Consider the following 12,783-nt stretch of genomic DNA (forward strand, 5'->3'; position numbering starts at 1 on the left):
AGTACTTGTGTAAAAAGCCAGTAGGGTCAGAGGCCATTCATTGATAACAAATTCATACATTGGCATACTACCAACCATAAAAAGAAAGGATTGGTTTCCTTTATAAACTCGATATTTTAGCAGTGATTTTCCAACTATATCCCCTAGAGTTTTGGAAGGCTGAAAAATGCATAAAAGGAAATATAAACATGTAATGACTCAGAAATTATGGTCTTTCCTTTTTTCCTTTCTTATTTTATTTTATTTATTATAATTTATTCCCATAACATCCCAATTGTTATCCTCTCCCCCTTGTCTTCTCACTCCCACACTCCCATACCCTCCTCTAGACCCTTGAGGGGGGCATACTCCCCCACTGTCTGGCCCCAGTCTATCACGTCTTGTGAGGATAGCCTGTGTCACCTTCTTCTGTGTGCATGCAAGGCCATCCTGCTAAGGGTCAGTGATCAATTCATGGGAACCAGAGTGCGTGTCAGAGGTTCAGAGGCAGTCTCCCCACCATCTGTCCACAATGTGGAGCATTAGCAGTCCATCAGCTACATTTAAACAAGGGGTCATGGTTCTCTGAATCAGTTTGTTAGTGCATCAGTTTGTTCAGGGCCTCTGTGTCCATATCTGCCAGCCCTTATGGTCTCTCTGGAGGAGATCCTGACCCCTCAGGGTCCTTCCATCATGCCACAGTTCCTTAAGCCCAGCTTGGAGTCCCAGTATCTGTCCCAATTTCCCACTGGGTGGGGCCTGCAATGGACATTTATGTTGGACTAACATCCACTTATAAGTGAGTATATCTACCATGCCTGTCTTTCTGGTTCTGGGTTATCTCACTAAGAGTGATCTTTCTATTTCCATCCATCTGCCTGCAAATTTCAAGATTTCCTTGTTTTGTAACAGGTGAAGAGGTTTCCATTATGTAAATGTGCCACAGTTTTTTATCCATTCTTTGGCTAAGGGACATCTAGGTTGTTTCAAGAAAATTTCCACAACCTAAATAGTCTTATTTTCTCATACTTTATTTTAAAAACATATGTTATTGCACATGATAAAACTTGGAACACTGTGCTAAGTGAAATATGCTGGTCCACATGTATTAATGAGTTAATTAGAATTAAAAAGTTGTAAGGGAGAATGGGGAAATAGAAGGATCTAGAGGGTCCTAGAAACCTACAAGTAGAACATGACAGGCAGATCGGGGCCCAGGGGTCCTGCTTAAACTATGGCACCAACCAAAGACAATACGTGCAGTAAACTTTGAACCTCTACCCAGATCTAGCCAATGGACAGTACACTCTCCAAGCTGAGTGGAGAGTGGGGTCTGACTTTAACACGGACTCTGGGGCCCCATATTTGACCACAACCCCTGGATGGGGAGGCCTGGTGGCACTTAGAGGAAGGATAGCAGGCTACCAAGAAGAGACTTGATACCTTCTGAACATATACAGGGGAAGGAGGTCCCCCTCAGTCATAGTCATAGGGGAGGGGAGTAAGGTGAAAGTGGGAGAGATGGAGGAATGGGAGGATACAGGGGATGAGATAACAATTTAGATGTAATATGAATAAATTAATAAAATACATTATAAAAAGAAAAAAGTTATACGCAGAGAGAGAAAAATGCTGTTAGCTTGGGTTAATGAGAGAGGATAATGAATTATGTTTATTGAAAATAGAATTTTGATCTAGCAAGATAAATATGTTCTAGAGACAAACAGTACTAATGTTATATATCATTATGAAAGAAAAACTACCACTAAGTCACACACTTAACAATAGTCAAAAAGTAAATTTAACTTACTTCTGTTTTAGTATAATTAAAGACAGTATGAGTATTTCAGAAAGAATCTGAAATTACAGATAAATCTTAGAAATTTAAGTGATCTTGATATTTTTATGATTTGTTTTAAAGACAAAATGTAAAGATGATGTCTAGTTGATAAAATGATTCAAATAGATTTTTTTATTTTTTGATATAAAATGAACAATGTTTTTAAATTCTTAACATAATCTTCCCCCACCATTATTGTCTTTTATTAGTTTCTGATAGCATCAAATATGACAGCACACATAATGCCAATACTTTCAAAGAAACAAAGAAAAGGTTGTGGTCAATGATAACAGTTCCCTAGTTTTTTTTAAATGGTGGCAGTTTTTTAAATTGAGTTAGGGTTTGACTGGAGTGGCCCAAAGGTCATGATTCCTGATCAGAATTTACCTGTAACTGTTATCCTAGAACAGGCATGGCTGCATCCTAGATTTGATGAAGGGAGGGAGTCGATTCTCTCATTTTTATCAGGAGTAAAGAACTTCTCAAGTCCTTGGTACTGTTCTTTTACAGGTTTTTTCCTGAGGGCTATTTCTTGTAACAACTAGAAAACAACATTTGATGTTTTTATTTTCTAGCTCATTAAAACAAAGTCATGCATTCATTCATTGTGCAACTTACTATGACCACGACACCAGTTCTGCTGTGACAACTTTTATACTGTAATAGGGAGACAAAATATTACAATATTTAGATCTAATAAATGCAATACTGTAATGATAAGCTCAAAGTTGTCATTAACCCAAGAAAGTTGAAAGTTTACAAAGTAAAACATTTTTTCTTTCTGTATTCATTCTTTTATTTTCTTCCCCTAGTAGGCTGGGTTTTAACCTTCCTAATCCTGTGGCCGTCATGTTGTGGTGGTTGTCAACTATAAACTTATTTTCATTGCTTCTTCATAACTGTAATTTTGCTATTGTTATAATTTATAATATATGTTTGATATGTAGGATATCTGATATGCTATTTCTATGAAAAGACCATTTCACCATGAAAGGGGTTGCAATACACATGTTGAGACCCACTATTATATTACATTGTTGACATAAATTATGCTGGAATGAGGAAGCTCTTGCATATGCCTCTGAACTAGTGTTTATACTCATAAAAATACTTTGAAAGATGAAGTTAAATGCCAATGAGAATAGATCTCTTATGATGATTAACACAGATGGAATCTATGCCTAAAACAAACATACAAAAAATTGAGGTACCAGGAAGAGAAATAACTTAAGATGTTAATGTAACCATAATCCAGCAAATTTAGACTTTGTGTCCTTTGGAGTTAGTGACTATATCTATTCCACCATCTAACTCATTGTTGTTCATATTATGATTGTGATTTAAAAAAAAAAAAACAGAACATAAGCTGCACATGTTGGCTTATACTTGTATTCTGAGCACATAAAGAAGACTGGAACAGGAGGATTTCTGTGAGTTCAAGGGCTGTCTGGCTTACAGAATGTCTAACTTGGAGAGGAAAGGGCTTGTTTAATGTAGACTTCCGTATCAAGGATCCCCATCAAAGAAACCAGGACAGAAACTCAAATATGGCAGGAACCCAGAGGTAGGAGATGGTGCAGAGGTAGTGGAGGGGTGCTGCCTACTGGCTTGCTCCACATGGCTTACTCAACTTGCTGCTTTATAGAACCTAGGACCACTAGCCCATGGATCATACCACCCACAATGGCTTGGCCTTCCTCAATAAATCACTAAGAAAATGTCTTAAAGATGGGTCATATGGAGGCATTTTTCAATTGAGATTCCCTCATCTCAGATAACTCTAGCTTGTTTCAAGTTTACACATGACTAATTAGCATACATAGTTAGCAAGAACTTATCCTTAAAATAGAAATCCTAGGAGGAAACAAGTAATTCATAAGTAAGACTTCTACATGGATTTAACAAGTGCTGAGAGTGTCAGTATTTAACAATTCCATGATCAATGTAACTAATGCTCAAATATACTTTGCTCCAAAAGAGTAGATACCACACAGTGATTCCTATAACTCCAAACAAACATAGAGTTCACCTTTATACATCCTAAAATAAGGCTAGCAACAAGTATTGTACATAACTCAGGAATCCTAATAAACTCTCTAGGACATTGTTTGTACATGACCAAGATATTGCTCAGCTCTAATATGCATGGATAATGCCATTACCAATATTTAAAAAATGTTTTTAAACTCTGAGCACAGGGTTTGGAAATTTGTAATAGTGATATTTTGTTTTATACTATTTTTTTTTCAAAACTCACAGAGTTTACTGTGGACAGTTGGAGAACCACAACAACTGGGGACCTCCAACAAGTCCATTTTTATCCCCAGTATGGTACAAAATCCTAGTGCGTAATTCAACAGGAAGTTCTACTTTGCAAAGATGAAAGTCCAAAATGAACAACCTACACTCAATTTGACTATCAGGAAACATCACAGCCCAAATTACCCTTGATTCTTCCACTTGATTTTTATTCCTGAACATAATAGATATCTACATGATTTCTGGTGAGGGAATTATTTCTACTTTGCTAAAGGGGAACTTACACTCAGTTCAGACATTAGCATTTTACGGACAAAGAGAGAGTGAATTCAACTCCTTGACTATCTGAAAGCAGGAATTCATTTTTCAAACTGTAAAGCACCAATTCTTTTCATGTTTAATTTAAAACACTCAGTTTTTTAATAGACTCCTGATGGTGTCTTTCTATTAGTCACATTCTTTCTATTTATACTCCAGCTCACTACAGAGATTAGATTAACCAGTTTCTGAATGAAGGTGCTCATTGTATGTCTTGGCCTCTCCAGTTGAAACTACTACTAGGAGAAGACATTTTCCGTGGAAGAATTGTTTTAATCCTCTATGGAGTGCATTCCTTGTTGTTACTTTACTGACAAACTTCTAGGGATAAAGGTTATTTAGTTCACCTTGAAAATATGAGGTCAAAAACACAATGCTCCACAAATGAACACTATACTGTTCATGGCACTAACTTATACCACTTCCCCAGAAGATTGTTGATAGTTGCTGACTACTTGAAAATTGCTAAGGGATGATTAGTTTATTACTGTGCCCAAATCAAAATAGTTGGAGTAGCAGATCCTTTGAAACAGACAGATGACAAACGCAATTTTTTTTCAAATACCCTCTGTAAATCTGTTGAGCATATTTTCATAAAATTGAGTAATGACTTCCTGATCAACTAGGTATGAGGCACTTTTGCTCTGTGATGATAAATGTTACCACTTTTAAGAAAAACACACATGTACACAGATGACCTGATATAGACCCAGGCAGGCCCTGTGTTTGCCATTTTAGTCTCTGGGATCCCATGTGAGCTCAGCCTTGCTGATTTGAGGGCCATGTTCTCCTGAAATTTTCCATCCTCTCTGACTCCTACAATCTTTCCTCCTCTTCCTCTGCAGGGTTCCCAGACTCCAGGAGGAGAGACCCCATGGAGACCTCCATATTTGACTGTTTCTGCATAGTGTATGGCTGTTGGTCTCTGAACCCACACCCATCTGCTCCAAGAGAAAGTTTCTCTGATGACTGCACAAGGTGTATGAGACTCCTAACAATGGAAGCAAATGTTTGTCTGACTATTTGCCTGTTCTTGCAACTCTTTTCCTCCTATTGCATTGCCTTATCCAGCCTTGATCAGGGCTTTTGCCTTGTCTTATTGCCCTGTTTTGCTGTTGTCCCTTGGAGGCCTGCTCTCTTCAGAAGAGGAAATGGAGGGGCAATGCATCTGGGTAAGAATAGAAGGGACATACTGGGAGGAGTAAAGAAAAGAAGAAATATGGTTGGGATGTATTTTATGAAAGGGAGTCTATTTTCAATAAAAACTTAGAAAAGAAGAAAGGCACACATTTTTATCAGTAGTACTATTAGGATTAAAACATATAATTAGTAAGCTTTAAAGGTTTCAAATACATTTTTGAACTCTTTAAACCTTGAATATATGCAATACTAACTTGATCACACAAGTTAACATTAGTAATTTAATTGTAAAAAGGATTTGTAGACCAGGAGAAGAAAAAAAAAGCATTGAGACCTTATAGATTGAATTAATCATATTATATTTTGTTATAGACACATTCCATAATGCATGCTTTTATTATTACTTATTCCTCTCATAGTACATCTATGTAAAATGAATATAGATCTTAATGTTAGCAAAGATTGTCATGTTTTTTCTCTATGAATTTTTGCATAATTAAATTTCAACATATTTATAGTAATGTTCATATTAACAATTCTAGTTTTGTTTCATCTTACTACCTTAATATTTTCATTATAAGAATTACCACAAATTATGTATTTTTTTCAAAATGCCCTTTACTAGGGTAATGGAAGATGTATTTTTATTACTCATTTAATGAAAGTATTTTAGATTTCTAAATGCTTTACTATATCTATTAAGCATCTGGGTTCTTCAAAGCTATTTGACTGGCTTTTTATAAATAAGTTACTGGGTTTTGTTTGCCATTATTTTCTGATATCTGAGTTTACCCTTGAAAAATAGTGTATTTCAAGTTTCTTCATAAAAGATACATTGGCCCCAGAAAGTAATTAGGAATGTTCTCAATATTTTGCACAAGATATTTCATCATTAGATTAGAATACAGATTCTCTAATGATTTATTAAAATTAACTTGCAAATCTTGCATGATTGTTTTTTCTTGCTGTGTTTTCTGAAGGGAAAACTGTATACAGAAAGACAAAAGCACTTACCATTAGTTGAAATGCATTCATTGTGTATTCACTCATTATTTTGTTGCCAAATAGAGTATCACATACAGAGCAATTTGTAAATTAAGTAAATTTCCTTTCATTCTGAATATTAGAAAGTCTAAGATCTAGCTTCCTTATAGATAGAAATAATCATGTTGTGTCTTGCTATTGATATACTCCACAATGTGCGATTTTATTATTATTTATTCCTTTCATAGTGCATCTATGTAAATTTAATATAAGTCTTAAATGTTAGAAAAGAATGTCATATTTTTTTCTGTATGAATTCTTTGGTTCTTGTTTCAGCTTAGGCTGTATAAGCTGACTTTAAATAAAATTATAGGGATGCAAAAAGAGCCGATTTATCTAATTTCCAAGGAGTTAATTATTAAAAAGTCACAGCTACAGAAGACTTCTACTGTGTAGAATTGAGATTTCAAAAGAGTTTCAAATTGGCCGAGTAGAAGAAAGAGCTACTTTGTTTGCTTCTCTGTTTTTTCTTCCTTAGCCATACTCCTGAAATTATGACTTTCTTTACCGACATCATCGGCGGCAGTCATTTTCTTTGCACCTGAATTGATATCACTCCAACAATATTTATATTGATGTACAAATGTATGTATACGTGTATATATGTATAAGCATATATATATAGCTATATGTTATAGAATGCATACACTCTATTCTTTATAAATAAATTTTATTTTTAAAAGTACCATTATTGTTAATGGGTCTATGTGGTGGCTCTTTAGTATCATTTGTCATGGGAAAATGCATGTTAAAATGGCATTCATCTTGTAAGAATTTGTCCTATATAAGCCTCCTAGTGTCTGCTTCCATAAGAGTCATTCTTTAGCTATCACTTTATAAGGCAGCACATTTTAACTTCAGTAGAGGATAACATATTAGCATGTTCTATGCCAAAACATAATTTTCTCAAGAACATTCTTAAAATCTGTTACTGAAATAGGTATTTACCAGTGGTGGCTTTGTAGTTTTTGAATCATCCAAGTTTGTCCCCTCATTCAGATTGCTGCATTCCAAGGATGTGTTGGTCTCTTGAGATGAAGTCTCCTCTATGATGAAAGATGTATCTAAATCCACAGTTGGCAAGGAACTCTCAGGTGGCATGCAGGAATCAACACAGTCTTCATTATTTCCTTGGTCTATATTTTCTTCTGTTAGATTTTTCTCAAAAGAGATGGTTTCTCCTATTTTCTTTAACTCATCAGAATAAATACCAGACTCCACAGTGTTTGAAGATTCTGTTGCTGAAAACACATATTTAACAGGACATAAATAAATACATTAAAAATTAATTGATTATAATGTTCACAAACCAAAATCCAGTGGTTAAAAATATTTTACCTGTAAAACTTATTTCATCAAACTTGTTTACTTATTTGCATGTTTTACCTTGTCAGTCCAAATTGTGCTAAGACGGGGCCAAGGAAGTCAACTATTTAAAAAGGGCAGCAATGAGGAGAAAAGAGAAAGGATGGCAGGGATTCTGCCGTACTCAGACACAAATGAGCAAGACAGTATTAGTGATCTCCTCATTACATCTGCTCATTTAGATCATTGGTTTTCACTGGGCTGCAGACTGGAAGCATCTGCCATTCCTCTTTGAAACTGTCAGCGGATAGCCCAACCTCAACCAATTAGACACTAAAGTGAAACTCAGGCAACAGCATCTATCATTCCCTCCATCAAACTCTGTGTGTGACTAGTGTGAAGCCAAGGTGGCAACGAACTAAGCAAGATGTTTTGAGGATTCAAAATATCTTAATGATTGTTCCACCAAATTGCTTTTACTTTAAAGCACACCAAACAATATTTGTATTGGAGAGAGCTTAAATTGTTAGCTCTTATTTTCTTTCCAAAACAAATACCTCTTTCGACAATTTAATGTCTGAAATAGTAGAGAGTTTAAGAGTTCTTTGGTATAAATTCTAGGCTATAGCAATATAGGGTTACCTGTTACTACCAAATATTTATATAACATGGCAATTACACATAGTGTATGGAAATTACCCTTCAAACTGTTATAATTAATAAAAATGACAATTATGAAAAATGACATCAACTTATAGATTAGAGATATGCTTCTAAAAGAACATGAGAAAGGCTATAAACACAGCAAAATGCCCATTACAATCCTATGCTTGTCTCTTAGAATAATCCAAACATAAAAAATATTTTTAGAATAAATGATAGGATTGTGCATTAAAAAGTTCACATATAATTTCCAGAATGTATTGCAAGATTGGTAACTACTACTGCTAAAAATCTTTTCATAATGCTCTGTTATAAAGAGTGTTGGGGGTACAATAATAGAAGTAAGGAAATAGGAGAAATACTTGGGAAAATATTTGAAAAAATATTATCTGAAATATAAAAAGAACTCTTAAAATTCTATAATAGCAAAACAAACAATAGCTAGAAAGGACAAGATGTGAATAAATATTTCATTAAAAGAACAGAAAGAGGATATATCAGAGTACTTACCTAGTTTATACAAATATTGAGTTTAAAATCACAGCATCACACACACACACACAAACACACACACACGCACTTGCACACTCGTGCTCCCACAATCATATACAGATGGTAAATAAACATATCAAGAAATGTTAAATATCAGATTTCAATAGGGAGCTGGCAAAGGATAGCGAACACTGAAGCAAAGGAATTCTCTTTTTCTTTGCATTTTCAGTACTTTGGTAGAAATATTGTGATTTAAATATTAACTGTCATCCACAGACTAATGCATTTGGATACTGTTTCCAAGTGATTTGGGAAGGCTATAAAACTTTTTGAAGGTAAAGCCTTGTGGGAAAAAGGGGTGGGATTGAGGATTTATAGCCTGGCCTCATTTCTTGTTTATCATCTCTTCTTCCTGTATATAGATAAAATGTTATGATTCTGCTCCCCTCACTACTGGGGATCCTGCTGTCATGCCTTCCTTGATACAATGAACCATATGCTTTCTGAAACTGTAATCTAAAATTAATCCTTTATTCCTAACCTTCTTTTACTCAAGGTATTTTATCACAGTAACAGAAAAATGACTCATACATGGGTTTTAGTAGAAGCTACATTCATAACTGCCAAATCCTGGAAATAAAATAATATTATTTTATAGTTAATAGGAAAACTAAATAAAATAAAGTTCATTCATATAATGCAATATTATTTATCATTAAAATAAGATGAGCCTTTTGGTATAGGATGTTAATAGTGGGGAAACTATATTTGAGTGCAATGGGAATACTGGAGTGCTCTATGATTTTTACTCAACTTTGAAGTAAACAAAAAGCACTTCTAAACAATAGATATGTTTAAATGCCTTTGAAGTAACACACAAGTATTTATATTCACAAATGTTTCTAGTACCAATGACAGGTAAAACAATAACAAAAAAAATGAGTCCAAAGTGCTAGGTTGCATTATGTGTATATAATTCTTATGGGCCATACCAATTTAAAACGACAGGACAGGGAGGACTGGCATGAAGCCACCATTCTTCCTCACCTTCTGCTAGCCAGTCAGGTTATCATAGATTTAAATCAGTTACTTTCAGTAATGCTCCTGGGTATCATTCAATTTCTTCACAAAAATATACCTACTGGTTTCCTGGAAATTTTTTATTTTGTAAAATATAGTATTTGAAAAGATGCTTTAAAATCATCCAGTAACTACATTGTAGATTAGCCAAAAAAAAAAAAATAAAAACCATCAGAGAAAGATGATGGCATTTCAAGGTGATGCATATTTAGGGGAAGATATGAAAATTGAATCTGACTACTAGGTCAAGGAATTTCAGAGTGAGTGTCTTAGATAGTGATTTTTAAATCTTAAACTAGAAAAGCCCCAAAATTTTCATACTTCATTCAGATTTACAAAATTCAAAGGAGCTAGAGGGAATGACACCAGAGAACTAAAAGCAGGGAGCAGGGAATATTATGCTTAGGGCTTATCTCATATGAACTTTACATCCAATATGAATATTATAGGGAGCTGTTTAATTGTATATGAAGGCAAGTGAGTCACTTACCACACTCACATCACTAAAACCTTTTCTATGTGTCTTTGAAATACTAATTTTAGCCATAATAAATTGTCTAGATACCTGCATTAATTTTATTTGCCTATAAATCCAATTCTATTTTATTGATTAAAAATAATATTTGCAAGATAATTATATGGTTTTGACCAATCTTACTGCAACTATTCAATTTTTCTGGCTTTATAATGAGCAGAATAATAAGTAAGATATTCCTAGACTGCTATATCTAGTGGACTTATTAAATTACCAATATTCATTATTTAAATATATTAAGCAAAAACCAGAATATTACCTTTTGAGTCATCTTTATAGTATGTAGCACTTTTTCTCAAACAAAGACTTAAGAGGTCTGTTTTTCCCTTGTTGAAAATAAGATGGTGATGGATGCCATTTTCACTTGGAAAGCAATTCTGATAATTGGGAAATGTAGAACTTTCATGTTTAGAGAAAAGCAGAAAGAATTAGTTGAAAAGTCTGGTCTCTGAAAGTTCTGGTTTATTAATTACATAAGATTATAATTTAATACTATTTTAAATATTTTGTAGACATATTGAACACAATATAAGTGGTATTATGTATAATACTGTAACTAAATTCCAAATCTCAATAGAAATTTCCTACTTAACAATATATTGATATGTGTGATTCTTTAGATCTTTCAAGACCATTGAAATTTCATAGAACTACAAGCATAGAGTTCCCTGAATTGTCTGTGTTCCATTCAGTGATGAAAGTTAAAAGCATTATGTCCTACTACATTTCCGTTGCTAACATCTGTACTGTTGTCACATTCACTACAGATCAAACAAAACCCAACTTTTATGTAAACTCTATAATCATAAAACTCATGGATTATAGCTAACCAAAGTGTTATATTATGTTACTCTTGAGGAGAGAGAGAGAGAGAGAGAGAGAGAGAGAGAGAGAGAGAGAGAGAGAGAGATTTAGTCCTGTGGTTACCTTCAATCCAACACTGTAAGACTAATGCTAAACCATAATGGGTAATTTTATTCACCTCCTCTAACACTTTACACAGAGGTAAAAAATGACATGGGACAATGTATATAAAAAAAAAAAAAATAAGGGCAAGTAAGATGATTCAGTGTGTGTCCAGAGTTGTTACCAAGTCTTACAACCTGCGTTCAATCCCCAAAATCTTCATGGTAGGAGAGAATCCATTCTTTACAAGTTGTCCTTGGGCCTTTATATGCAAGTATATGACAAAACACACACACACACACATAGATGCACAGGAATTTACATATACAAAACTATAATTATTATAATCTTTTAAAAGTAGCAAGCAGAAATGTCAGTCATTTCCATAAGGACACACAATAGGAGATAACACTCTAAACTACTGATCAGAAAGATGTCTCCTACACAAGACCTGGCTACCCAGTGCACCTCTGCTGTTCAGTAATTGAACCCTATGTCAAGACAGAATGCTTCTTCGTGTTCCAGGGTATCACTTAGAGTCAAAGCTATTGTGATGCACTGGGAAGGGCAGCAGCTGATCTGAACAAAGCTCTAATAGAGGAGGTGCTTAACAGGAGCCGGATCCCACTGTTAAGTCGTATCGATCATTTGTGATGAAACACAAAAAACACTAAATGTCACAAAAGGGGGTAATTTTTAACTTTACTAACAGAAATATTTGATTATTCATGTAGAAATGACAAAAATGGGACAGAGCAATTGTGCAGTGAACTACTATACTTCTTTTTCCAGGTATGTATTAGGTCTTGCCTAAAGAGTAGTACTGTATCAGAGGAGCTCTTGAACCTGGTCATTTATATAAGTTCTTATTTTAGACTTCAAAAGAAAGTATAGTCCAAAAGCATCTTTAGAAAAAAGATTGATGTACATTATATCCAACTTGGAAGACTACTTCAAATAAATCACTAAATTCATAACACATAAAGAATACAAACATTCAACAAAATTGCAGGTTTGTTGCTTTAAAAACAACGAAACTAAAAATAATATGCACAAATTGCTACATGACTAAAGTGAACTTAATACTAATAAACATTTAAACACCATGAATTTCCCAGCTAAACAGATGGATGATATTTGCATGGTGGGATTTTAGTTGTGTTATTACTACTAATGGCTGTACTATAGATCAGATCTGCCCTATTGCCTCAGCCACATAGGC

At 34.3% G+C, this 12,783-nt stretch overlaps 1 protein-coding gene across 1 annotated transcript in view; it reads right to left on the reverse strand.

Annotated features, from left to right (window-relative positions):
• Zbbx (zinc finger B-box domain containing) overlaps positions 1–12,783 on the reverse strand; it is a 99,434-nt gene that overhangs the window by 27,218 nt on the left and 59,433 nt on the right. Inside the window, exons 13-15 of the mRNA XM_051157303.1 lie at positions 10,915–11,054; positions 7,529–7,815; positions 2,207–2,360 (exon numbers count right to left, since the gene is read on the reverse strand). Coding sequence (XP_051013260.1) covers positions 2,207–2,360; positions 7,529–7,815; positions 10,915–11,054 — 581 coding nt within the window. The remainder of the gene's footprint in view (positions 1–2,206; positions 2,361–7,528; positions 7,816–10,914; positions 11,055–12,783) is intronic.

Source organism: Acomys russatus, chromosome 15 (assembly GCF_903995435.1).
Source record: "Acomys russatus chromosome 15, mAcoRus1.1, whole genome shotgun sequence".
In the NCBI taxonomy this organism is placed as follows: domain Eukaryota; kingdom Metazoa; phylum Chordata; class Mammalia; order Rodentia; family Muridae; genus Acomys; species Acomys russatus.